This window comes from Nicotiana tomentosiformis, chromosome 8 (genome assembly GCF_000390325.3).
Source record: "Nicotiana tomentosiformis chromosome 8, ASM39032v3, whole genome shotgun sequence".
NCBI lineage: Eukaryota > Viridiplantae > Streptophyta > Magnoliopsida > Solanales > Solanaceae > Nicotiana > Nicotiana tomentosiformis.
The window spans coordinates 113,728,344-113,756,021 of NC_090819.1; the positions used below are offsets into that span (position 1 = coordinate 113,728,344).

At 35.4% G+C, this 27,678-nt stretch overlaps 4 protein-coding genes across 7 annotated transcripts; 1 reads left to right on the top strand and 3 right to left on the bottom strand.

The window, feature by feature from the left end:
* Positions 1-6,006: 6,006 nt before the first annotated feature.
* Positions 6,007-9,141, bottom strand: LOC104091705 (vacuolar protein sorting-associated protein 55 homolog). Of its 3 annotated transcripts, none has more exons than XM_009597107.4 (5): positions 8,906-9,141; positions 7,241-7,368; positions 7,100-7,139; positions 6,654-6,738; positions 6,007-6,544 (listed from the first exon to the last, which is right to left on the bottom strand). In XM_009597107.4, the coding sequence occupies exons 2-5, from the start codon at positions 7,337-7,339 to the stop codon at positions 6,352-6,354; spliced, it is 417 nt and encodes a 138-aa protein (XP_009595402.1). In that variant the 5' UTR covers positions 7,340-7,368; positions 8,906-9,141; the 3' UTR covers positions 6,007-6,351. The 3 variants fall into 3 exon arrangements, with proteins under 3 accessions (XP_009595402.1, XP_070038775.1, XP_009595403.1); XM_070182674.1 differs by having other exon boundaries at positions 8,879-9,034; XM_009597108.4 differs by lacking the exon at positions 8,906-9,141 and having other exon boundaries at positions 7,275-7,368.
* Positions 9,142-10,328: 1,187 nt separating this feature from the next.
* Positions 10,329-16,856, top strand: LOC104091707 (phosphoacetylglucosamine mutase). 2 transcript variants are annotated; one of them, XM_009597109.4, is made up of 9 exons: positions 10,330-10,513; positions 11,118-11,380; positions 12,909-13,028; positions 13,430-13,572; positions 13,654-13,896; positions 14,556-14,974; positions 15,064-15,239; positions 15,907-16,003; positions 16,388-16,856. In XM_009597109.4, the coding sequence occupies exons 1-9, from the start codon at positions 10,453-10,455 to the stop codon at positions 16,540-16,542; spliced, it is 1,677 nt and encodes a 558-aa protein (XP_009595404.1). In that variant the 5' UTR covers positions 10,330-10,452; the 3' UTR covers positions 16,543-16,856. The 2 variants fall into 2 exon arrangements, with proteins under 2 accessions (XP_070038776.1, XP_009595404.1); XM_070182675.1 differs by lacking the exon at positions 16,388-16,856 and having other exon boundaries at positions 10,329-10,513; positions 15,363-16,003.
* A 2,378-nt stretch (positions 16,857-19,234) lies between these two features.
* Positions 19,235-19,744, bottom strand: LOC104091708 (uncharacterized). The gene has a single exon (XM_070182676.1). The coding sequence runs from the start codon at positions 19,686-19,688 to the stop codon at positions 19,380-19,382; it is 309 nt and encodes a 102-aa protein (XP_070038777.1). The 5' UTR covers positions 19,689-19,744; the 3' UTR covers positions 19,235-19,379.
* Positions 19,745-24,879: 5,135 nt separating this feature from the next.
* LOC104091709 (transcription factor MAMYB) lies at positions 24,880-26,272 on the bottom strand. Its single transcript, XM_009597111.4, has one exon. It carries the CDS (start codon positions 26,128-26,130, stop codon positions 25,162-25,164), a length of 969 nt encoding a protein of 322 aa, XP_009595406.1. The 5' UTR covers positions 26,131-26,272; the 3' UTR covers positions 24,880-25,161.
* Between the last annotated feature and the right edge of the window lie 1,406 nt (positions 26,273-27,678).

The following is a 27,678-nucleotide window of genomic DNA, read 5'->3' on the forward strand; positions in this document are numbered from 1 at the left end:
AAAAGAAAAAAAAAAGGAGGAGAGAATTGAGAGAAGTTTTTGTTCTATAGTTAAGGCAATTTCTACCCGTGTCATTCTTTCTTTCGCAAAATCCAGCAATTCATCACCCCGTTTAAGACTCGAAAATTTCCCCAATTCAAGCCTAAAATCACATTTGAAGTATCCAAATAAACGTAACAAGGTTCCGACTTTGCCTCTCCGTCTTCGTCGAGGTCACCACGGTCGTGAGAATAAAGTTGATTCGCTAGAGGGATGTGAAGAATAATGGAAAGTGGGTTTGGTTCTAATTCTTAGGAAAGAAAGCATATTTGGTCCTATAGAGCTGGCCCAACTCCGAAACTCCGCTACTATTAGCCCATTCATGACTTGCAATGAAGATAATTCTCTTAATTGTAATAATAGCAAAGTAATACACTTTTCCATAATAATAATAATAATTTCCATAACCTATGGCGCTTTTAATTAATCTATCGTGATTATGTACACGTTCGCGTGACATAATTACGATTCCTGAAAAATAAAATCAAAGTAGGCGTTCACGCGACTTTGGCCAAAACAATCTTGATAATTAATAAAGCGTGATTAATTGTGTACTCGTACGCGTGACATATTTTTAAGCGTCCCAAAATAAAACGGATTTACGCACACATGATCCGTTTCAAAGATTAAATCCATAACGCCATAATTAAAAGCGAGTAAAAAGGTAAATGTACATAGGTTTAAAAACGAGTAATTAAATAATTTAATTAAGCCAAGTATGATTAAAGCGACTGTGCTAAAATCACAGAACTCGGGAGTGCTTCACACCTTCTCCCGGGTTAACAGAATTCCTTATCCGGTCTTCTGTGTTCGCGGACCAAAAAAAAATATAGTCAACTTCTTCAATTTGGGATTCTAAAATAAACCGGTGACTTGGGACACCATAACAATTATTCCAAGTGGCGACTCTAAACTAAACTAAATAATCTCATTTCGATTAATGTCACTTTAATTGGAAAAACTCTCTATCCCTCGGGAAAAAGGAGGTGTGACAAAAGGTACACTCTTTTTCTATTTCTGTGTTTTATGGTATATACACTGAGCAAAAGATACTCTTTTCACCAATTATCACATTTTGGCAATTTCTGAGTTGGCTTAAGTTGGATTTCTCAAAACCAAAAATATACATTTGTGCCCGATAAAGATTGATTTTTTGCTATTAGAATTGTCTGTGAAATAGTTGAATAATTGATTGTAAGCATAATTATTATCACTGATAATTTCTTATTCAAATTCTTCTGTAGTCCCGATTTAGCTTTCCTTTGAAACATTTTTTGCCAGGTCGGCAACTATCATGTCGTATATTATAAACCGTGCAATATGGTTAATCTAGAGCAGTGATTGAACGAATGGCACTTTTTACTCCTTTCATACTTATTTTATCTGACATTTGTAGAGTATTTTGTTAAATTAAAGTCACTGTTTGTTCTTTTGAACATCTCGGATGTCATCCGAATTGGAATTCAATTAGTTGACAATCAAGTGGTAACTTAAGGGGAAAAAAGACTGGTAATGTTTTTAAATAGATCAAAAATTAAAAAGTCTATTTATTCTGAAATTTTTGATCCATAATATCTGCTTCAAATATAATATTCTTCACTTTTTGCTCTCTTGATATTTTTAATAAGGAAAACGATGTTGGACTGTGTTTTCACTACATGTCGTTACCAAAATTTCAAGCTTTTGGTGACTTGGCTTCACTTTCTTCTAGATTCGATTCCAAATTGGAAGAGAATCATTTTTTTGGGGTAATTGGAGCAAAATATCAACCTCTATCATCATTAGTTGGTAATGTCTTCTTTCTCCGCTCTTTTTTTTTTTAGTAGATTTTTTGTGTCGAGATCTACTTTTAATTAATTATTTTCTGTTCTATTGGAGTTCTGCATATGACTGCATTAATTTTTATTCTTTGTGGGTGGCCGACGAGGAGAGTTTCGACTCGCATTTCCTAACTTATATTTTCCTTTGTGGTGTCGTCGTTGGATACTTCTCTTTCACTACATCATTCTCAGCTTCTTGTGTTCGAAGGCATCAGATTATGATGCCATATAATGCTAACCCTAAATATTATGAGCCAATCTTCAATATTTCTTTAGTTTTTTCTGTATTTCCTGTGGACGTTCAAAGAATCTTTTTGTTTGTTGGCGTATGAAGCAAATAATTTAGCCTTTGAAATTAATTTTTCAATAAATTATGCAGTCTATTTCATAATCATGTTGTATAATCCTGGTCCATAGCTTCCTAGATAGTGAATTTGCACTGAAGTTCATTTGAACCGGAGTTTTCCATCTTTTGTTTCCCTTTATATTTTTTTTTCATGAGTCTTGCTTTTTCTCGTAGAACTGTATTCTTCATACTGCTCAATTGCCTCTTCTGCAACATTCCAAAGAAAATTTTGGGAAGATGTGAGTGAAGTTTACCAAGCAGAACGTATAGAATGCAAATTTAATTTGGAAGAGTTTGATGAATGACCACAAAAGTCATATTTCAAATAGTAGTTCAAAGTCACGCTTAATGTAAGAATGGAATTCCAAGATCAATGGTCAGAAAATTGGCTTGTATTGGGAAGCAATGTTACATGCTTTCTTTTATTCTACTTGCTTGGGTAAAAATATGTTTGGAGCATACGTTACTTTGATCTTAGCAATGAGGGCTACATATTACTACAAGACTAATATCATATACTCCCTCCGTTCACTTTTACTTGACACGTTTTGACTTTTCACGTCCCTTAATAAATAATAAATGAAGTGCATAATTTACCGTGATACCCATATTAATTGATGCATATTTTATTGGATTGAGAAAATGATTTGAAATGAGTAATAAATACTGTGGGTATAACAAGAAAAAAAAAAGTATCTTCTCTTGATATGCGTAAAGTGACAAGTAAAAATGAAAATCTATTTTTAGTATAAATGCCAAGTAAAAGTGAACGAATGGAGTACAAGGTTTAGGGATGAAACAGAAGCAAATGAGAAGGAATATAGGGAAGATTTATGATGTTGAAAAATGAGTATTTTTCTTCTCTTTCTGCACCTTGAAAACTGTAGGTTGTCTTGTGAACATCTGGAATGAGCTATAGCTGGAAAGTATTCAATTCTACATCTAATTTCTTAAATCTCACTTTCAGTGTTCTTTTGCATTTCATTTAGGGTGTGTTTGGTATAACGGAAAATATTTTTCGTAGAAAATATTTTCTTGGAAAACAAGTAGTAATCTTATTCATATTTCGGTGTTTGGTACGCATAAACTTCCAAACATATAAACCTTTGAACTCATAATTTTAGAACTTATAAAATTTCAAACATGTAAACCGAAAGATGAAAAAACTAAAACTGAAAATATATTTTTTTTAAAAAAAAATCGAGGGGGAGAGGGGAGGGGTAGTAGGGTGGGTGGTGACAAAAAAAAACTGAAATTTAAAAAAACAAAAGCCTTTTCTGAGAGAGAGGTGGGGTGGGTAGGCATGGGATGGAGTTAGGTGGGTAGGTGTGGGTTGGTGAGGGTAGGGAATAGGACGGGGAAGGTTGAGAAGGAGTTTTGGAAAATATTTTCCCTTCTCTTGATAAGAAAAATATTTTCCTCCAATTGGAGGAAAATGAGTACATAAGGAAAATATTTTTCAAAATATTTAAACCAACCAAACATGAAAAAATTGGATTGGAAAATATTTTCCGAAAAATATGTTCTTTCGTACCAAACACACCCTTAGAGTCCTCTAAATTTGTTTCTATTAAGTTTTGCTGGTACAAATTTGTTTTCAAATATAGTGTAACTCTTCTTTTTTGTTTTCCGAGACTACAGTGTACGAGTGTTCGTATATTCATTTACAACAATATTTCTTTCTAAAATTTTACATGGAATCAATACACGGCTGTGCATGAATCGGATAGATTTTAGGAATTCGGATTCTAGAAAATGCAATCCGAATTCGATTGGAATTAATATCGGATCGGATCGGATTTTTGAATTTCGGATCAGATTATTATGCCTCAAAGTTTCAAACTCATATGTATATTTTCTTTGTAAAATAGGCAGTACAGTAAGAAAAATTCATGTTTATACAATTATGAGAGTACTATGGTGCCAATAGAGCTAAATCCATCAATTTTAAAGGTAATAACTTGGAGAAAAATGTAAAGAAAGTACTAATTATCCGAATTAAAGTTTAGAATTTATACATGCCCTAATAATTTCGGATTTCGGATCGGATCGTATTAAAATTATACCAATCCGAATCCGATACGAAATCCGAAATTTTAATAAACACAATCTGAAATCTGATCCAATCCGAAATCCAAAATCCAAAATTGAACGGATCAGTTCGGATTTCGGATATTCGATCCAAATGAACAGCCCTAATACACAACCATGAGAATGCTACAATATTCAATAACTAATGTATACCATTTTCGAGTTTAGGCTTCGACGACTGTTTTACTGATATTTGTTAAATATTTTTGGTTATATTGTGATTTTTTTACCTAACAGGAGAAAATATTTATATTGTATAAAATGCATGGAAATCGTACCTCTTCTATCTCGATTAAGTTTATAACACGATCATATGACAAATTTACTAATTTTTGTAATGACCGCGCGAAGTGCGGAGAATTTCACTAGTTCTCTTACTAATATTTGGCTTCTAGTACAGATGTGACATGCACTTAATCCTTACATCACACAATGTACTAAGCTCCCGTTTGGCTATCGATTTTGGTTTTATTTTTTCAAAAAAAAAAATTATAAACATTGTTTGTTTATGAAATATGATCATGTTTTGGGAAAAAAAATTCAAAAATTTTCAAGTTCCCAATAACTGGTTTAGGGCGATTTTTGGGTGAAATTTTTTATTTCACTCACAAAACTTTAACTTTTATTCAAATAAAATACATGTCCAAATATAACTTCAACTTTCAAAAATTATTTTTCCGCACAATTTCTAAAACTCTTTTTTTAAGATTCAACTTTACATTGAATTTAATAATTAAACCTATCGGTTTGGATGTGGAAAGAAAAAGGAACCTACAGTTTTTTGGTGATTTTTGACAGTAAACACTTGCGATGAACTGAAGATGAATTACCTTTTAACGAGAAGTTTAGATGAAAATTATTAAGTAGATCAAGAGCAATTGGTTGGTTAATTTATGTAGATTTTACAATTCGCGTCATTAACTTGAAATGAGAATTGAGCTGTAGAGCTAGTGAATGTCTTGCAAATTGATGGAGCAGTGTTACATTCTCAGTACACTATTTCACTCTGAAAGAAATAAAGGTACTCTCTCCGGTTTATAATAAGTAATTTTTTTTGGTTGTTTTCACACAGATTAAGAAATTCACCTTTTAATATTAATTAGCAATGAAATTGACCATATTAACCTTTACCATCTCTTCACATAAACACTCCTAACACATACTCCAGCACTATTTACTCCAAAGGTAATGTAGGAAAAAAATAATTAATTCATTCTTAAAATCTGAAAAAATCACTTATTTTGGACCATAAAAAAAAGGTCAAAAAATCACTTATTGTGGACGGGAGGGAGTAAAAGTTTTCAATTGTTTTTTTAACTCATTTGACCGTCCCAATGAAGGGAATAGGAATCATTGGTAACATACCAAAACTATCAACATTCCTAACCTACTATTCTTCATCAACCATGAGACTCTTCCTTCAAACAGAAAAATTAAGGTAAAAGATTTTAACTTCTTTTACCCCTCTGACTGACCAAATAAAAATTCTCAATTTCATTACGCGAAAATAAAAAGATAAGGAAAGATTTGTCATGCTGGACGGTTTCATAAGGTTCAAGTCTCCAAATACTGATATTGATTTGAAACCTCATTTTCTTGCTGCAATTATTTGTTCTCTAATTTCTCTCCATTCTCCACCAAAATTAGCAACCTCCAAAGGATTCTATAACAAAAGGTTGCATCTTAAGGGCCATTTGATTCCAAGAATGATTATGATGATTTATCAACTATTTTTCCCTGGATTAAAACATCATTGAGTTTCTTCAGTCATGAACAGAAATTCTGTCATGAAATTCTTCTCACAAATGGAATACAATTTCCAATTACACAACCGAAATTTCAATCAAAAAAAAAATTTATCCTGCAAGAACTATCAAACATCAAATGTAGCTCGCGCAGTAATTGTTGACTTGTCACAACCAATAATTTACAGACAGCAATATTTCTATCTACAAAACATAACAAGACTCAGACAATGACCATGTTGACAAGAATGGGAAGTTGAGGTTCCATATTCTGTTGCACGCAAATAGAGCAGGAAGCGTAAGACCAATTTCAAAGCATACTATATCCGTCCTCTTCATTCATCCCAAGATAACACAAAATGGACAGTACAAGCACGAAAAAGGATGAGAGCTCCAACGCCATGGCTCCCCAACCGATTACACCAGCATGCTTTAAGATAATCGGAATTGCAATGCTGCCAACGGTGGACGCTCCAGTCAAGAACTTAGTCGCATTTAGCCAACTGTTAATCAAGTCATTTAAAAGCAAATATGAGGCCTGGTCCTTGAGAAGAAGTGCTTTTATTTAAGATTTACTAATTATCGCATGATGTGCGTAAGAACAAGCCTCACCCGCTTCCAGATTCAGAGTACAGACTGGAAGTATCTGAACCAGCAAAGAACATCAAAGGCATTGGTAGAATGACATACATTATAACTACAGCAACAAAAACCAACAATAGTCAGGATCCATGATAGTTTACAGAGCATTTTTAACTCAGATATTTAAAAACAACAGATTTCACATGTTATGTCTTCTAAATGTTCAAGATCTCAAAGCTAAGCACAAAATTATGTAATATCTAAACTACACACCCCAACTAAACAGAAAGGAAATTTCCTTCTGAGACAGTTGAATCATTTTATATGGCCATCCTAAAAGCAGAGTTTCCAAATTTGCGTATTGACAGGGAGTAAGAGTGAATGGATGATCTAGTTTAAATTTGCACAAGTGGATGACTGGGAGTAAGAGCAAATGGATGATCTAGTTTAACCCAAGATTTATGATTTCAAAACACCTGTCAACATTGGCCACCAGTTATTGTACAAAGCACATGCCTGCAACACAATACAAGGAAAGCCAGATCAGGACAAATGACTACAATAAGAGAGAAAAGAGATCCTATAAACATAGGATATTAAAGGACAATGGGGCAGACCAGAATTTGCATTACAATGCCTCCAGATACTAACATTGCTAAACAAGCTAGCTTCCCTGTGTGCAAGCATTCTCTGAGATAACGTGGCATGTCCGTCATTATCTTGCCCACTTCATACAAGAGAACGGCTGCAGTACAGATTTTCAGCACAGTTTCAGAATTAGGATTTTCAGACCATATGATGTGGGTCATAAATAGTTTGAGCAATTAAAAATAACAGAAACAAAAAAAAAAAGGAATGAAGCAAACTAAACATTTATGCCACGACATTACACATCCAATACATCTTTTCTTTCATGTAGGGCAATATGAGGATAAAACCTTTTTGGCAGAATTGTTATTGATGACCACAGTCCTCTGTTCCCTAAGATACACTCTCTTTCAAAGTTAAAAACTCCACACAGTTGCTTCAGTAGGCCATGAACTAGGCAGTATTACTCATAATGGATTGAAACACAATTTTATGCCAATAAATACATCCAAAAAGAGTAGTGTTTACTCTGGAGAAGAGAATTTGCACTCCAGAGTTTCTACATATGCCTTTGCTAATTAGAGGATAATTCCTCCACTAGATGCGTTTTACTTCAGAGCTAACCTTCCATGCTCCAAGAAGTTGCCCCTATGTCCATCTCCAGAGCATAAAGCAAGAGAAAAGAGCATTTGAAAGAATTGAACAAGCCTCAGAGCCACTGAAACCATACCCATGCCCATGTCCCCTATCTGTTTTCTTTTACTCTCTTTGACATATTAGGATCAAAGTGGCAATTTCTGCTCTTTTTTCCTTTTCAAAAACTTCATTAAGCAAAAGAGATGAGATCCAAAGTATAAAAAGAAAAAGCAAAAATTTTTGGTTTACATTCTTAAATTTGTGATTTTTTCAGGTAATATGTCTTTATTGGATATCGCCATATCGGTGTCAGTTTAATGTTAATATATAAGCTTCTAATTATCCTTAAACTTGAGTTTTCCCCCTAGACTTATTGAGAGACAGCGAGAAACTTGACTAGGAATACATTTGCTAAGTTACACAGATTGTTAGACCTACAAGTGGTGACGTCTCTCCATATTGAGCTATCTTTTAGGATATGCTCAGAGTTAGAGATACTTCATTTACATACAAATGCAAGAACGTCAGTTGTCCATTTAGGATCTCATCATCCTACTTCGACATCCAAAAAAATAGAGATAAATGATCTCCTTCCTGTTCTTATATTTTAAGAACCTCGAAAAGATTCCAACTTTAGTAGACTTTAATCAACAAGCACGAGGACTAAACGTTTCTATTCAATCACTTTAATTCTCCATTAATCCTACATTTCTTCATTGATGCAGTAAACCTTTAATATCATTATTTTTATTTTTTATTTTTTATTTTTTATCACAGTGATATCAGGGTACAGCTTCTCCCACTTCAGCTGGGTGAATAAAATTTAAGAAAAAGTATAAAACCAATTTAAAAAAAGCCTTAAACTTTGGCAGATAAATTAGTTAGAGCAGATCCTCAATTTCAACACTAAACTTCTAGTCCTGTTCTAAAGAATGCCCGTAAAGATTCAAATATAATTAGCGATCACAAAGATTCTGAAAATATATAGAACAAATTAATTGCACTAAAATTAATGAGAAATGTAACTTTACGATAGAAAATGATGGATTGGGGGATACCGATCACTGATGAACTAATATTCTAGGGTTCCGATTGCCGGCGGCGTTTGATTGGACAAGATTCAACTGTATTTTTCGCCGGAGAGCTGAGCCGCGACAAAGATGTTGATATTGAGCCTTGTCTGTAATATTTCTGATTTTTTATAAGGCGATAATAAACTATTTTGTTTGCTGAAAAGCCATTATTATTAGGGAAATTACCACTTGCTTGTCATTTTGTGAAATGGAAAGTGCGCGCGGGCAAATGTAATTTGTTAGGCTATTAAATCACTGTTCAATAATGATTTGAAATTGGTGCCAGATAAGCAAAGTTGATGGCAAAATAAAATTACTTTTTTTATGTTTTTATTTTTCACCTGGTATTCAGTATATGTTCTGGATCACATATAATTCAGATTCATTACTTTTGAGGTAAAATGCTTCTGACTTTAATTTCAAGGTTCAAACATCGGGTTAAAAGCAAAAGGGTATCTCTATAAACTTTTGGTGATACTAAAATAAAATTCCATTAACTTTTGACATGCATACGTAGAAGTAGTGACCTACTTATAAAAATATGGATAGTCGTTGTACATTTTCAACCACTTTCTTTGTCGCGCTTTTAAATTTTCATTTAAATAAGCATAACTTATACTAGTAATTTCCCTTAAGGTATTCTGCATCTGAGCCCAACAAAACCCTGGGCTTTGACTCGCTTTGCTTTTTCCTTCCGAAAATTTTTCATAAAATATTATAATTTAGAGTCTACTAATTATAGTTTGTCTAATTATTATTTGTACTTAATGTTTAACTGTTACCAATATATATTACTTGTATTCAGAAGAACAACGAATACAGTTTGTGTCTACTATATTCGTTGCGAAAACAACAAAGGCAACGACAACAGTAAAATCCTACCAGTGGGGTCTGGGGAGGGTAGAGTGTACTCATACCTTACCCCTACCCGGAGGGGTAGAGAGGCTGTTTCCGGAAGACCCACGGCTCAAAGACAATAGATCCGTAATAACAACATAAACCAAAAAAAATAAAATAAGCTACGTGAGAGACAACAAATAAATGAAAAAGTAATAACATAAATAATATGCAAAAGTGTGAAACACAACATAAACCGCTGGCGGTGCTAGACAAAACGAAAAAATAACAAAGGCGAAATATAAAAATACAAATAAAATAAAATTATTTGAACTCAAGAACTCCGTTTATTAAACAAGCACTCTAACCAACTGAGCTGCGAGAGCCTGTTGCTCTCTTATTTCAGTTAAAAAATATTGATCTTTTATTTCATGAATTTGCTATAAAATTCAATATAAACAGGAATGGTAAATTTGTCGCGTAATACATTCTTTAACGAAGAAATTTCTGATTAAAAGTGATAAAGAACATATTAAAGGGGGTAAAAGTCATAGATCCAACTATCCGACTACACTTATTAATTAATGTTAATGAAAGACAATTGAATCACAATTTAAAGGGGGTAAAAGAAAAAGGGAAAAAGCAAACCAAAAAGCAGCATCAACTGAAACACAGTGCTCTCAGCTCAGAAAAGGATGAACGAAAAGCAGCAATCACTTCTGCTCGAATCCGCCGCTCGTTTCCCTCCTCCCAAAGGTCCAATCTTTCTCCAAATGGGTTTCTCAATTTCCCTTTTTTTAAGGAAAAAGCAATAAGAATCACTAATTTGTCATAAAGATCAAATTTTGTTTTTTGGTATCCAAATGAAAAGAGGTTCTTAGGATGGTGATTAATTGATTGTTAATCAATTTTCTTTGAAATGTATGAACTTTATGAGTCTGAATAGAGAAAAAATGTAAAGCTGGGGATCAAGGTTTTAGTTGATTGATTTATATATAGCAGGCCTTAGCTAATACGGGATTGACGTGTAATTGTGACTGTTGATTGATTTTCTTTTGAAATTTATGAATCAAAATGAGTCCAAGTAGATGCAGAGTGGATACAATTGGTTCACAAAAACCGACCCAACTAGTTTGGGATCAATTTGTAGTTGATTGATTATTGCTTGATTTATATAGCAGGCGTTAACTAGTTTGGGATTGAGGCATAATTGATTGATTGGTGACTGATTTTCGTTGAAATGTGTGAACCAAAATGAGTCCAAGTAGATGCAGACGGGATACGAATGATTCATAGAAACCGATACAACTAGGTCAGGATCGTGATGCAGTTGATTAATTCTTTGAAAATGTATAAACAGGGGTGAAGCTGTCTTATGGGACAGCTGGTTTCAGAGCTGATGCATCATTGCTGGAATCGACGGTATTCAGGGTTGGGATATTGGCGGCGTTAAGGTCGTTGAAGACTGGGTCAGTGATAGGTTTGATGATCACTGCATCACACAACAAAGTAGCAGACAATGGAATCAAAGTGGCAGACCCAAGTGGTGGAATGTTGACTCAGGATTGGGAGCCTTTCTCTGATGCCATTGCTAATGCCCCTGATCCCCATTCCCTCCTTCAGGTTTCAATCCTCTCGTTTTTTTAAAACACATATACTACGTATGCAAATATATGTGAATATGTATTTGTCTGTCAAATTTTCAAAAAAATGGAAAAGAAAAAGCTTTCATTTTTATAGTACTCTTGCGATCTTGTTCAAGTGGAAAGAATGCAGGTTAATGGGATAAATCTGGAAAATTTGAAGATTATCTATTTACAATATGGGCGTTAATAGAGCAGAATGAATGCTACTAGCTTGCGACGGAGACATAACTGATTAAATGATTGATCTTTCTTTACTATATACTGATTACGAAAGAGTGCATTAATTCACATATATCCTGGTATATCACAGCAATTACAATGCACAGCTGCTGCAACATAAGCCAATTAGAGGGTTTGAGAAATATGATTATATTACTGAAGTACGGGAATAGAAAAGATAAGGATGTTCTGGGTGAAAGGGCTGCTAGGAAGAGAAAGAAGGGAAAATGTAAACTGATAAAAGGGGATCATAAAAGGAAACTGGATGTTTTGATAAAAAAAATCCTTGATTACACTTAGCTGAGGGCAAAACAACTACGTATAGCAACTTTCACTTACTTCCATATGGAAGCTTTGCTTGATTGGCACAAACTCATTTTAGTATTTAAGTGAGTACAATATGATGTTATTACATAAATGAACTCATGTTCTATCAGTCCTGCTACTGTCTTTGTGTGGAAATATATTTTCTCTTTCTCTTTTATGTTGTGGTTGTGATTGCCAAAAGTCTCAAGCTTGCAGTTGAAATTGACCAACAAGATACGTAGAAAGGTTGGAAATCCCTAGAACATGTGGAGTTAATCTGAATAGGATAGGCATGGCTTGCATATTTTTCCATGCAGATTGAAGAGTGGGAAATGGTTTTGGGACATGAAAATATGGTTAGAACAAGTCTGAATAGAAGGATCGCACTTTTACGATAATGGGCAAGCAACGGGGTGTTACTGTTAGTACGATGACTATTCTTTCTTCTCTTCTGATAAATTTCTTAGAGAGTTAGCTATCAATATCTTTAGAGAGGTAGCTGCTACATACCACTTGCACACAAATTGAAGAATGGAAACCAGAGAATAAGTGTACAAAGAAGAGTATGACTGGCAAATGAAACAAATGTAGGACTTCTCTTGTAACCAGTCTTTGTAATTTTTTTCGATAGGTTGAACTACGCGTAATTAGTATTGGTAAGATGGATAAGGGGGCGGGGGTATTGTCCTATATTGGAAAAGAAGATCAACATTAAGAATATAATGTGATTCTGGACTGTTGCTATTGATTGAGACCCCAATAAGTAGTTTTGGTATTACTGCATGAATGTGATTTACTAGTGTGCTTATAAAGTGTTTTAGCTATGCTGATAAAGTAGTTTGACATTTACAAATGTCAATAAAGATTTGACTTTATCTTCTCTGTTTTCGCTTCTGCCTATAATCCTTTGCATCAAGTGATGGATTAGTATTCCGTCAATTTGCTAAGTTCTGATTCATTATATCTTGTTCTGGGAACAGCTAATAACTGAATTTGTGAAGAAAGAAGAAATTGGCTTTGAAGGAAGACAGCTAGCGGAGGTGTTATTAGGAAGAGACACAAGGCCTAGTGGAGAGGCTCTCCTTGAGGCTGCCAAACAAGTAGGTCTTTTGCATAGCTTCTATGGACATTGTTCACATTTCTTTAATCCAGTGTCTATCTGCTTCACTGCAGTTAAATTCAGGTGGAACTCGAGCTGCTATAGGCTCTGACTTTGTACACCATATTGCTTTACACTCCTCTGCTGCTTATCTAGAATCCTTTTCATCTAATCCCATTGTCTAGTTTACCTTTAACAATAAAAAAATCCATTGTCTAGTTTAGGTTTAATAATTCTCTTCTCTTTTCTGTGTCTTTTGATTACCCTTATAACTCCTGTTGGCCTTCTGATTCATGCATGAACTTGCAGAATAGAAGTGCCAAAGGAACCTCCTAGTTAGATAGACCAGCATGATTTGCAGTTCAGTTGTATTTATTGGTAGCAAATAAATGTCTATTGAAGGGAATCACTTCAATCATTGGAGCAATTGGCACTGACATGGGAGTGGTTACAACACCACAACTGCATTGGATGGTTCGAGCACGAAATAGAGGCCTGGAGGCATCTGAATCTTGTTATTTTCACCAGCTTTCAACCTCTTTCAGGTCACATTAAGTAGACAATTTCTTGAAGCCTTTAAATTTAGTTGAGATATGTTTTAATAGAAATGCTACTGACTTTTTTAGGTGTTTGATGGATTTAAAGCCCGAGGAAATCAGCAAGAATGGCAACGATGCTACATTGGTGGTGGATGGGGCAGATGGTGTTGGTGGGGAAAAGCTTGAACAGTTTAAGAAGATGTTGACGGGGTTGTGTATTGAAGTTCGTAACAGGGGAGATGGTATACTTAATGAAGGTGTTGGTGCTGACTATGTGCAAAAAGAGAAGGTTGCTCCACGTAGCTTTGGTAGTGCCGATGCTGGGCTAAGGTTAAACATCTTCTTGTCCATTCCTTAATCTAGAAAAGTTTCTGTTGAACATTGTCTAACTGCAGTGTTTGGGTATTGTGAGTTTAATGCTGCATAAATATAATATGATATTCACTAGATCTAATATTCATTTGGATGAACGTGCAGCTACTTTTAAATATAAAGCAGAAAAGAGGAAATCTGATTATATCCTATGCCATTTCTCTCATTGGTGATAATGGTTTAGTTTAACTTGTTTTCAGTCATATGGATTTGTTAGGATCTCTCTTATACCTGTTTAGTGCACTTCTCTTGTCTTTCTTGGCCCTACTTAGGATGCTATATGCGTGTAGGAGTTACTAACCTGATAAGGCTTCTTAGATTGCACTTATGTGTGTTTCAGTATACATTTCGATGGAAAACTGACTGATAATTTAAGATCATATTTCTTGCATAAATTAGTGTATCAATTGTTTCCAAGAAGCATCACTTTTAGGAAGATTTTCAGTAAGAAGATTGTTTATCATATGCTCATATCTAGTCAGAGCGGATACATGTTATGGTTAGTATCATCTGTTGATGTGGTAATCTTACTATCTTTCCAGTAACTGATCAAAATCCTCAGCTTCCATGGTGAAGAGAAGTGGTAATTAATTACTTCAATACTCCTAGTGGTTCAGGTGTGCCAGTTTGGATGGGGATGCTGATCGGCTAGTCTATTTCTCAGTTCTGTCGAAGAAGAACAACAACATTGAACTCGTTGATGGGGATAAGATATTGTCTTTGTTTGCTTTATTTATCAAGGAGCAACTAAGTATTTTGAACGAGGGTGAAGGAAAGAAAGGAAATGACTCTTATCAAGCACGTCTAGGTGTTGTGCAGACAGCTTATGCGAATGGCGCATCAACTGATTACCTGAACGAGATGGGTCTAGAAGTTGTGCTTACCCCAACAGGAGTCAAATACTTGCATGAAAAAGCTGCTGAATTCGATATTGGCATATATTTTGAGGCGAATGGGCATGGAACTATCTTGTTTTCAGAAGCTTTCCTATGCTGGCTGGAGACTAGTCACAAGACGCTTTTATCAACGTCAGAAGGTCTAACCCAATCTCCTCCTCTGTTGCTGTTGTGGCCATTGACCGTCTATTTTTTACCACTTATTTTATCTATCTGTTACTTATTTTAGGTTCAGCGAAACAAAAGGCTGCTTCAAGACTTTTGGCTGTCAGTCAGTTGATTAATCAGGCAGTGGGAGATGCGTTAAGTGGGCTGCTTCTGGTGGAGGTTATCCTGAAATACATGGGATGGTCCATACATAGATGGAATGAGCTTTATCATGATCTACCCAGCAGACAACTAAAGGTCAGACTCTTGCACTTTGAGTTTCGTCACATGGTCTGCATAGTTTTTTAGAGATATGCAACTAATAACTGCTTTAACTCCGAATCCATTGAATAGAGACTTCAGTTTTGCTGTTTAATTCAGTTGATTAATCAGGCTGTGGGAGGATGCTTTAGTAGACTGCTTCAAGTCAGTGCCTTATCTCCACACTCGGGCTAAATTAAAAACTGAGAGAAGGAAAGTAAACAAAGAAGGAGAAGAAAACAGAACTTATCAGTCATACAACAAAAAGGTAGAAGAAAACAAAGAGAGAAATTCAGCTTATGCAGTAGCTCAAGTGAGTTACATCACATTCAGAATTAAATAATCAAAATAGACCCAGGTTCAGGGAAGCTCTGAGAAGCTAGTGATGTACTCTCACTATAAGTGGATGACTGCAATAAAGAAATCTAAACTTCAACTTTCTAGTTTGCTGCTAATGCAACTAGTTGACCTCTTCCCAAAAGGAAGAATCAACTTTACTTTTAAATGCACGTGTAAGTTCTCCAAGATTTTCTTTTCGGTGTGTTTTATCCATCATTTTGGAGTTGAATGTGATCTTGAATAAGTCTCTTTGTAGTTCATCTCATTTCAAAGAAATTACACTTTTAAGATAAGTGCTTCAATTCCAAGATCCTCCTATTTTCAGGTAAAGGTCGTTGACAGAACTGCAGTTCTCACAGCAAATGCGGAGACAGTGGCTGTTCAGCCTATTGGTATTCAAGAAGCCATAAATGCTGAAATAGGTAATTCCATCAACTTGCACACCATGTTCAGTAGTTAGTGCCAATCAAGCTTCGATTTTGTTCTCTTTGGTGAACTTAGTAGGTCGTCTGATTTTGGTAGCTGAAATCACCGGTCCATTGAATGCTCTCTCTCTCTCTCTCTCTCTCTCTCTCTCTCGTGGTTGTAGCCGGGATGATTATCTTCTATGGTTTCCTCATGCACAAAAGTCATGTTTGCAGCCTCCATAACCATGTAAAACTTAAATAATCAGCCTTTGAAAGTTAAAATGAACCGAGTATTTGTTGCAAGTGGCTTATCCTGATCAACCATATCAATTTGTGCAAATTTATGTCATTGAATGATCCCTAATTAGCTACTAAAACTGTATTTCTTATTTTATCCAGCAAAGTACCCCCGAGGCAGATGTTTTATTAGACCATCTGGGACAGAGGACGTTATAAGAGTATATGCTGAAGCAACCAGCCAGGATGCTGCAGATGCACTAGCCTCTTCAGTGGCGAAACTTGTAGATCAGTATCTCGGTTTTGGCAGTTCTTGATTAACTTACTAACGAAGTAGTAGTCAAAATTTGAGACTTTTAACTACTTTTTAGCAGATTTAATACTGAATATTGTGACAACAAATCATTGCCTTCTGTTTATTTTGGCTATAAGGAGAGGCGAACTTCTTTAGCTCTTTGTTTGGACGTTTTGGATCATTCCTTGAGTCCTTTCTTTGTAGAATTGTCGGAAAAACTTGGGGAACAACGTTTATTTTTTTTTGCTGAAGAGACATTGGAAACATTGAAGCTAATAATTATGTACCTCAGCATATGCCACAACTGCTTTTGATAATATTATTTGTTTCCATTTATGTGACTTGCTCAAACCAAGTATATACATTTTCCATTTTTGTGACTTGCTCAAACCACACAATCTGGAGTGATAAAAACCATTATAAGCCGATAATATATTAACCACAGTTAGTGATAAAGGAGCATATGATAGAAACATGTCATGTGTTCGTTAGTTTGGTATAAACGTCCAATGTCGGTAGATTCTTTGTGTTACAATGCACCCAATGTTTGGTTGGCAGTTGGGTTATCTTTTTATTTCCTAACATCACCTTTAGTTTTGAATTCCTCCCAAACGACAACTTTTTCACTTGAGGATCTTGTCTGGTGGAATGACAATCCTGTATTATGAACAATGGCCATAAACATTTTTTTTTTGTTTTTGAGAAAGGTAACAGATTAGCCATAAACATATACTAGTATTTACAACAATGATATAACCAAAAGATAATCTCATAGTAATCTAGATCAGAAAGAGAATCACTCCCTCCCTAAACCCTTGTCGCGAATATAAAACTTTTTATTATTTAAATTTTACGAGTGACATCATTAGTGAGGTATCTATATGAATTTGGTTCTATTATCTAAGATCAACAATATCTAACAATATCTTAGGAGAGACTAAATTATTTATAAAAGAAACTATTAACAACTGATGTTAGGCCAAAATTCTATACTTTTAGCACATTACTCGCCCTATATTTTGTTGGTTTAAGTGAGTTATTGTGCGACAATTGCGCTAAATTGTGTTGTTCTATGTGTAGAAACATCGGAATGAATCATCGATGTTATGATAATTTTTTTTTTTTACTTCTAAAAGGCCCCAAATTAAAAATTGGCTTTAGGACACCAATCTTCTTGGCCGCCCCTGTCCAGATGGCATCTAATAATAATGAGTTGAAATCTATCTTTCAAATATCTCCAGCACTAAAGGAGCCATCTTAGTTAAAAATTACAAATCCACTATCAACAGGATTAGCACAACTCCTTCGGGGCTTACCTTTTCAGCCTCTGTAATGCAACTTTACCTATTACTTATTTGAACAAAAGTTTGAAAACATCCATATACAGTGATGCTTCTCCCATAGGGATAGCAGCAGCAAAATACTCCTCCCAATTAAGAGAAGACAATAAAAACTTTCTTCCCCTTCTTTCTATTTCTCTAACACAGTAGAGAATGTGTTAGAGAAGATTCATGACCATACATTGCATTAAAATATACTCTGCTTTTGATTAATGTTCACATATTACTAAATAACAATTTGTACACACATCATTCTGAAATCAAAATTGTATCAAGCATGCAAACACAGGAAATCAAGGAGTTATAGCTAGTTATTCGCCAGACTCAAAACTCTGACAGTACAAAGAACCACTTGGGAAACCATGGAAACCAAGGAAAGCCCCCATTGTGTTGCAAAACACATTATCAGAGTATATATGGTAGAATCATTATCATGTCCTACAAAAGAAAATTTGCAAAACACTCTGAATCTTTTTTTTTTTTTTAATAAGGAAAAAACACTCTGAATCTTGTCACAAGAAAAAGCATCTTTAGATAAGCCTTTACAAACTATAAGCACAGCCAACTCAGAAAAGGGCTTACTACGAAAACTCAAATGGCCCAGATAAATTGTGAATATCGTTCAAGAAATCGTAAGCTTATAAGAATATTTCAACATACAGCACATCTGCACTTGGCTGCACCAAATTTCTTCAGTCTAACGCCAGCAGAAACTCTGCCATACTTCTTGAAACAAGACAGACAGGAAAGAAGCAAAAAAGAGCCACGTGAATACATTGCCTTTTGGTCTCAGATAGCTCTTTTTTTGATTGCTCTTATCGTCCATTCAAATGCTCTTATAAGATAACAATCCTGTTCAAAAGTAGTAGCATTTGTCTTCTGCGTTCAGCCCACTATCAAGTAATTGGGATAGACTGTATAAATCATCTTAGTAAGAAATTTCTTCTTATTTTTTCATGAGGTCTCAGGTTCATATCTGAACGGAGGCAAAACCAAAAAACACTAGGTGACTTGTTCACCTCTGCCTAAGCATTGGGGGCAGATTTACTCTGTAATTATGAGAGGTAGCGGGTACCAGGTGAATAGTCACAAGATGGCCTGGACACCATGTCATTGAAAATATTAGACCATTTTAGTTAGAACATCTATCAACTATGCATCAATCCCGAATTAATAGGGTTGGCTGTATAAATCATCTGTATCCATTCTGCGTTATTCGAGCTCAATCTATTCTAATATTAAATAAAATGGCGTTTCCTAAAACTAAAAGTTCTACACAACAGATAAATTCAAAAATCAAAATCATTAACCAAACACACATAGAAACAGAACACCAACATAAAATGCACTGAAAATCTACAATCTTAACATGAATTTAGCAACTAAATTAGAGTTTTTCATTAACCATGCTCAGTAAATTACACAAAAACAAGAAAAAAGCCCTTTTTTCAATGTCCTCAAGTGAAAAAAACAACAAGTCTTCCTCACAAGTTCCATACAAGCTCTTTCTTACCCCAATTCAGAAAACCACGCGAAATTGTGGTGCGTTAGACCCAGTCGCCGGTAAAATCTCCCAACGGCAGGGCTCAAGCTCATCAGAAACAGGACAATATCCAGCAAGTGTAACCTTATCAACAGAAGCAGTCACTGACCCGAACTCGAAAACAGTTATATCCGCCGGCGGTAGATTTGGCCGGGAAACCTCAACGGCTCCGTTCATGCCCGGAACCTCCGGCTTGCCGGATGAGATTTGGGGTTTCGGGTCGGGTTTCTGGGTGGTTTTAGGAGTTTCCTTTTTGTCGCCCTTCCACCATGATAGAATCCCCATGGCTATTCGCTACAAAAGGGTTTTACTGCACTTCGTTATGCGGATAATCGGATTTCTTCGATATTTATAATGTGACCCCCGGTTTTTTTATTGAGTGCTTTTGACAATATCCATTTTTGCACCAAATCACGAATTTTAATTATTATAAAGGCTATAAAAAATAAGAATACACATTATAAATAACTTAAGTGATAAAAATTGGCGGAATACCTAAAAATCTCCCTAAACTTGATACGGATTATTAGTTACACCTCTAAACTATTCGTGGTCTTAATTACCCCATGAACTTGGCCTTTTGAGAGCCATTACCTCCCTGGACGCTGATGTGGCAAAGAGTGTGGGTGTACTCTCTTTTAAGCGTGTGAGAGTGAAGAAAAAATAAAAAATCAGCTTACAAGTAGATTATTTTTTAACTTTTAATTGCATATAGTCATATATAATGATTTATTTGTTACAACTATGTATTTCTTCTTGCTTCATCTTGACATATAATGTGGACTTTACTCTAACTTTTATTCCTTTTAATTTCTTCTATAGATATAATGTCTATTTGTTCCAACTGCATATTTATTTATTTATTTATTTTTGGGAGGGGGGTGTAATTTGTAAAAGTTTGTTTGGAACCCCATCATTTTAGCTAAATAGAAAACTTTTAGCAAAAATAATGGAGTACTAGTTGTGTATTTTCTTTTATTTATTTTTTAGATATAATAACTATTTATTTTAATTGTGTATTTTTATTTTCGAGTCAAATCAGTAAAAAAATGGCTACAACTCCATTATTTTTTACCAAATAAAAAAGTATAGCCAAAATAATGAACTTGCAATCGTATATTCTTTATATTTCTTCTCTTGATGCAATGGCTATTTATTTTAACTATGTATTTTTACTCTTTTCCAGTAATATCCGTAAAAAAAAAAATATTTTTAAAGCTCCATAATTTAGAGCTATATAAAAAATTATAATCAAAATAATAAAAATCAAACTATGTATTTTTATATCTTTTTAGAAGCCTTGACTATTTGATTCAATTGTATAAATCTTTATGTTCAGGTCTAATTCAAAAATAATAACTAAAACTTTATTATTTTTAGCCAAATAAAAAAAATAGCCTAAATAATGTAGTTCTAACCAAGTTTCATTATAAATATTATTAGAAAAAGATTATCTAAAAAAGTAACACGCTTAAAAATGTATAAAATATATTTTATTTTTTAAAAAATGCCACATGGACAGGAAAATCCAAGTGGAAGGCGAGTGCATGCCACTTTCTTAGGATGAGATCGTCCAAGGGGGTAATAGCTATCGAATAACCAAGTATATGGGGGTAATTAAGACCACAGATAGTTTAAGGATGTAATCAATAATACATGCCAAGTTTAGGGGGATTTTAAAGTATTTTGCCATAAAAATTTATAAGCAAGACACATTTTTTATAACTATTGAGTTGATACAAACATTGGAGGCTCGCTTCAGGGGTTTTGTGTAATAAGAAGGTGCGTGCCACCAAGACACAAAGGTAAGTTTTATAGAGTAGTGGTTAGACCGATTATGTTGTATGGGGCGGAGTGTTGGCCGGTCAAGAAATACCTATATATAGCAGATGAAAGTAGCAGAAATGAGGATGCTGAGATGGATGTGTAGTCATATCAAGGGAGATAATATTAGGATTGAAATTATTTGCGATAAGGTGGGAGTGGCCATCGTGGAGGATAAGATGCGGGAACTAGAGTGAGATTGTACGGGCATGTGAAGATGAGGCGTATAGAGCCCCCGGTGAGGAGGTGTGAGAGGTTAACCATAGTGAGGCTAAGGAGAGGTAGACCTATTAAGTATTGGGGAGAGGTAATTAGGCATGACATGTCGCAACTTCAACTTACTGAGGACATGACCCTTGATAGGAGGGTGTGTAGGTTGAAAATTAAGGTAGAAGGTTAATAGATAGGCTGTAAGTGTCTCATTTTAATATCGGTAGGATTGGTATTAATCTCTTATTTTCATACCTTCTTATCCATAGGTTTCTTTGACTATATGTTGATCCTTTCGCTTCGATTATTTTATCATTCTGTCATCTTATCACCTTATCTTGTTGATGTTACTAAGTGTTGTGTCTGCTTCTTTTATTTTTACTTTTACCTTGAACCGGGGGTCTATTGGAAATAACCTCTTTATTTTCACAAGGTAGGGGTAAGGTCTGCGTACATTCTACCCCTCCCAGACTTCATTTTGTGAGATTATACTGGATTTGTTGTTGTTGTTGAGTTGATACAAATGTGAACAAGTGTTTTTTTGATAGCATGGTTTGACAATTCAATAAATATAAATAGAGTGGTCGTGAATTCTTTTATTAATATCCTTCATTTTGTGATTAATAGCTGTTGGGAAAAATTATGAAAAAACTAGTAAGAAATTTCGTTGGAGGTGTCTTCATGACATTTATTGATAATTTCCTACAAACTTGACATGATTCCAAAGTGGCCTTCTCGCGAATTTAGACCACTCCGCTTTCTCCTTTGGTGAAGCCCTTTTGTGGCTTAAGGGTTTAAATATTAATGAAATGATGATTGAATTCGATTGTCAAAAGATTCTCACTGCTCTTAATTTAATACCACCTATTTGTCTGAATTTGGTATTGTTATTGGGATTATTTTTCTTTAAAAAATCAATTCCATGACTTTGTCCTTCCATATTTAATTACTTAGTATTCAACTGCTATATTTTTTTATATTACCTTTACTGAATTTAATTATAGTTTAACACTTCTATAGAATAGTCAAAGTCAACTTAATATTTAATTAGCCTAATATTTTTCAAACTCCTCGGCCCTGGAACATATAAACTAACCCTCCTTTCCTCCATAATAGAGAAACAAACCCTTCTGCCTCCCTTCAACCTAAACTTTCTTTTTCAGTTCTCTGAATCTCTTTCAAATTTGATAGTCTGATTAGGCGACGGCGACTGAATTTAAGACTCTCCTTCAAATATTGATGTTTGTATTTTAATGCTAAATTATCATAGTCATTAAGTATTCAAAGAGTTGCACCCGGAACTTTAAAGCTGGAAATTGGCATACTAAAGACAGTGGTGCCCCCGTCCCTCTGACTGCAACATTGACATTACATTGTTTCAAGAGGAAGTGATGACGGAGTTTGCTACAATTTTGAGGGATGATCAAGGCTAGTTTATTAAAGGTCTTCAAGTCATTTGTCTGGGTTTTTGCATGCTCATAATACTGAAGCTTTTCGTGGCTTAAGGGCTTAAATATTAACAAGGTGATAGTTAAATTCGATTATCAAAAGTTTTTTACTGCTCTTAAATCAATATTACCTATTTGTTTGAATTTGGTAGTTTTATTGGGATTATTTTTCTTTAATAAATCAATATCATGCCTTGTCCTTCCATTGGACTAGCTAGGATGCTAATAAGGCAGCTTACTTTCTTGTTCGAATAGCTTGTCTAGCTTCTGGTTTTTGTTTTGATGCTTCTCATCTATTTGACTACACTATTGAATGAACATTTGTTGCACTCAAAAAAGAAGAAGAAAATCAGACTTGCGCAAAAATAAAAAAAATTTGTTCGATCGAGTTTGTTTAAACATAACGCGATGAACCCCCTACTCTTTGCAGCTCCAAGCTGGTACACCTACGCTGCCAACAAACCAGAAGATAAAATGCCTGCATTCATATTCCTATTCTTTCTTTCTTTCTTGTTCTTTCCCTTTGTAAAGGAAAACATGACTCTTTTTCCTTATATTGAACCCTGAAGTTTTTATCCTTACTTTTTGTTTATTTCGTCGCTACAACATTACCTCCAATTATTGCCCCAGGACTTTGGTTAAGCGCATGTCACGTGTTCCAATCCCACCGCATACAAAAGTCTGATATTTAAGTGGAGAATAGTAAAAGGACAAGTTTATTATCCATGGGTTTCGAACCGTGAGTCAATGGCCATCGGTGATTTCTCGATTGTCAAAATATAAAACAATATTACCTCAAACTCCAGATAGACGCATGCTCTAGAAGGTTTAGAGGATGCTATATTCCTTTAAATAGACCCCCTCTTTCACTAGAATAAATAAGCACATTAATCTACTTCACCTCTTTCAAAATCAGCAAACGATTATATTATCCATTTATTTAAACTACTACTCAACATGTAAAAGAAGCAAAGTTGGAGCATAATCGGAAAGTTAAATCACATTTACTTTTCTGCAACAAGCTGACTATACGCTAGTTGTAATAGATCCGCAAGGGAGAAGAAGGCTAAGCTGCCCCTCTGTTGTCTCGCACACCAAGCAAAAAGAGATTCATCAGTCGGCTGGGGAACCGGAATCTAAGCATACCAAGACTCAGGATAAGGAATGGTAAGGCATCTAAGAATAAGGCAGGTAGACCCATACTCAGGCAAGAAAGAAAGTCTCTTACAGAAAAGGCAGGAAGAAGAGGCCCTCGCTCTACAGGAAACCTAATAGAATGGGCTACTTCTTAAGGTGGAATGGACCACTTATCATAGAAGAATCTTTCTTACATCGATTACTGATTATACGGACAAGGCAAGTCAAAGCAAAGCCGATGCACCTGATACGACTAAAAAAGAGAGCAATGGTCCGAAACCCCAAGCAATTGACTAGGAGAGGATCATCGGGAATGGACTGAGGGCCTACCAACCCTTTCTTAATCTAAGGCATCTACCCCTGGCAGAAAAGAAGACGGAAAGAAAGCCGATTGATACCTTAGCTTTGAACCAGCTTCTTCAATCCTGCTGCTCTTCTCCCTCTATATAGCGCGGGTAGCTTGCTTCCAAGCCACTGGCCGGAACCAGATAAGGAACAAGAGAGAGAAGCAGCTCAATTTCAAAGGTTAGGAGCGATAGCCACTCGTGCAGAAGGAGATGTTTGGGAGAAAAGTCCCATCTCATGGTGCTTTTGTTAGGAGTTCACCTCTCGGGTATATTTTATATGGAATACCATACCATGTAATGTTTGCACAAGTAACGTATTCTAGCAATTACCAAGAAAATCACCTAAAAGAGTGAAATTGTAACCTTTAACAGTTTGATACGTCAAAGCATTTTGATTCCAAGCATCACACAGTACCAAGATCAACTATTTGATCCAATGTCAAGAAATAATCCTTAGTAAATTGCAACTCAAAATTGAGACGAACAACCCATGCTTAGCAAGTTAGCATATCCACAGTAAACTCAATCGCCACAGAGTGGTAATAATGTATTTATTCATATAAAAGATTGTCAAGTTACATATTTCAAAGAACATATAACTCAGTAACTTTCTAAGTGGACAACTGGTTGCTTATCAATTGCTTCTTCAACTAATAACAATGCCAAAAAAGTAGTGTTCTTAATTCTTCAAGAAATAAGTAAGTAGTCTTTATACGAAAATTTGTTACCTCTTCAATAAAGCTGAAAATTTACCTATAATGAGGTTCAAGTCAATAACTGATCTTATGCCCCCTAAGCTTCAGCATTAGCAGACTTAGAACTTCTAAAATCCTTCTTCAACACAGTCATTCTTTTCATACAAGCTGCTTTACTCCTCCCAGGCACAGCAGCTGCAATTTTCTCCCACCTCATTGCCACGTCCTTCGGAAATGTCTTCAATGCATTAAGCAAAGCCAAATCCTCCCCACTAGTCCACCCACTCTCCACCACCTTCTTCACCTCCACATTCTCAGAATCATCCTCATTTCCACTCTCACTTCTCTTATCCACTGCTTTCCTATCCTTCAAGAACCTCTGATACGAATCCTCATCGCTCATTTTCTTCTCGCCTAATTCTTTAGCTTTCTTGATCACATTTTCCACTCTGTATCTCCCATTAAACCCCTCCGCTATTGCCTCCCACCGCCCCGGTTTCCCCACCGGATGCTTCCCCATCATCTTCCTCAACAACTCCTCATCCCCTTCGCTCCACTCGCTCGACCCATTAATTTTCTCCAAATTCGCAACCGACCCATTAATTTTAACCGAATTTGCTACCGACCCATTAATTTTCTCCGAATTCGCAACCGACCCATTAACTTTCTCCGGCAGTACTGGCTCAAAGTCAACGACTTTCTTGGTGGGTCGGTTGGATCTTCTGTTGGGTTTTTTGGCATCGGGTTCGGAATCAGAAAGTTCGTCTTTCGGCGGATCTTGGATGGGAGGTCCGAGTCCGACCCGGATGTCACCGGCAGTGACGGAAAGTGGGGCAAAAGGGCCGATAAGGAGGGAAAGAGAGAGCCAAATGAGAAGGGATCCGAAGGGTTCAATGGTGAAATAGAGGAAAGAGAGAGCGAAGAAGAGGAGGGAAAGAGATATAGAGATGATGATTCCGGGTCGGCATAGAGACCGCGTTGGGGTTTCCGGATCGGAATTGGATTGCTGTAATGGCTTGGATTGGAGGAGGAATCTGGGTCTGGAATCTTCGTCTAGGAACTCCATTGTCAAAGGCAAGACCGGTGCCTGAAAGAAGTACGACCTGATGTTTACTTTTCTCTTTCGTATTTCATACTACCAAATTTGTGCTAAAATAAGTATAACATATACACTTGAGATAATGAACGTGCCAAAAAATGTTACTATGTACTAATATAATGTAACCCAATTTCCCCAAAATAAATAAGTACCAACTGTATCATGCTCGCTAGAATTAATTACCTAAATATGAATTTGGGATGTAGGTTTAATCCGATTATACAGTTAGTAAAATTTTTATTAGGAGCTTAAAAATAATTAGGTTATACATTTTCTTTTCTCCAAATAATTTTTTTTTCTTTACATATTCCTTTTATTTTGTTGGGACTATAAATCTGAGTTATGGTTAGTTTTACACTTATAGGCATGTGAATTATAGAAAGACCCAATGTATCTCATTAAGTTGGTCAAATTAATTTCGAAGATCAATTTCATACACTTTTATAAGTATAAGAATTATATAGTAAAGAATGTTGTTGCTCAATTTACAAATTTCCAAAAAAAAAAAATTACTACAAATTGGCTCTAATTGTTTGCTTGTCGTGGGGTACTAAAGTAGGTGAGTTAGTAGTAGTATTTTTATTTAAGGTATTTTTACAAGAGTGGGTTGCTCTAGTGGTGAGCACCCTTCACTTCCAATCAAGAGGTTATGAGTTCGAGTTACCTCAAGAGCAAGATGGAGAGTTCTTGAAGGGAGGGAGCCGAGGGTCTATCGGAAACAGCCTCTTTACCTCAGGGTAGGGGTAAGGTCTGCGTACACACTACCCTCCCCAGACCCCACTAGTAAAATTATATTGGGTTGTTGTTGTGTTTGTTGTTGTTGTTGTTGTTGTTGTGTTTGTCGTCGTATGATATTAGCAACGCAACTGTAGGTAGAAGCTGAGTTTCTTCTTGCCATATGGCTAATTAAAGTTGTGTATTATTTGCCTGCAGATTACTGAACTACGAAGGGAACTTGGAGCAACGATAAAATTATTTTTGTGTGACCTATAAGTTACTGGTTCGAACCGTAGAAGTAGTAATTAATGCTTGCATTAGATTAGGCTGTCTCCATCACACTCTTTGCGGTACGATCCTTTCTTAGACCGTACGTGAATGCAAAATACTTTGTGCACCGGGTTGTCATGATATCACTTAACTACTTGTAAGCACTCTAAGGCCATAAGCTGTGTAACTAATGTGTCCTAGGCAGGGCAGTGTTAGTGGCGGGTTCAATTGAACTCATAACTTTTGAAACGAAGTAAAAATTTACATGTAATTATTCATTAAAATTACAAAAATAGTAGATATGAACCTATAACTTTAAAAATATAATGAGTTCAATGTAAAAAATCTTAAAAGTTGGAACCCATCCATTTTAAATCCTTAATCGGTCCTAGGTACAAGTTTACATAAATGCTTCCACGGTATATGTACAGTTCTAATTCAAGAATATAAAAGTATAAACAATTGAACATCATAAGAAATTGGAAGCCGGAGGTTCTGCTGGAATTTAGATAGAGTAATTAAGATAGT

Excerpts from the sequence above, each read along its gene's own strand:
- LOC104091705 (XM_009597107.4), bottom strand. The coding sequence starts at position 7,339 with ATGACGGACATGCCACGTTATCTCAGAGAATGCTTGCACACAGGGAAG. Across the intron at positions 7,140-7,240 it reads GCATTGTAATGCAAATTCTG|GCATGTGCTTTGTACAATAA; the intron begins GTCTGCCCCATT and ends ATTGTGTTGCAG. Across the intron at positions 6,545-6,653 it reads TACTCTGAATCTGGAAGCGG|TTGGCTAAATGCGACTAAGT; the intron begins GTGAGGCTTGTT and ends CTTGATTAACAG.
- LOC104091709 (XM_009597111.4), bottom strand. The coding sequence starts at position 26,130 with ATGGAGTTCCTAGACGAAGATTCCAGACCCAGATTCCTCCTCCAATCC.
- LOC104091708 (XM_070182676.1), bottom strand. The coding sequence starts at position 19,688 with ATGGGGATTCTATCATGGTGGAAGGGCGACAAAAAGGAAACTCCTAAA.
- LOC104091707 (XM_009597109.4), top strand. The coding sequence starts at position 10,453 with ATGAACGAAAAGCAGCAATCACTTCTGCTCGAATCCGCCGCTCGTTTC. Across the intron at positions 14,975-15,063 it reads GCTTTTATCAACGTCAGAAG|GTTCAGCGAAACAAAAGGCT; the intron begins GTCTAACCCAAT and ends TACTTATTTTAG. Across the intron at positions 15,240-15,906 it reads TACCCAGCAGACAACTAAAG|GTAAAGGTCGTTGACAGAAC; the intron begins GTCAGACTCTTG and ends TCCTATTTTCAG.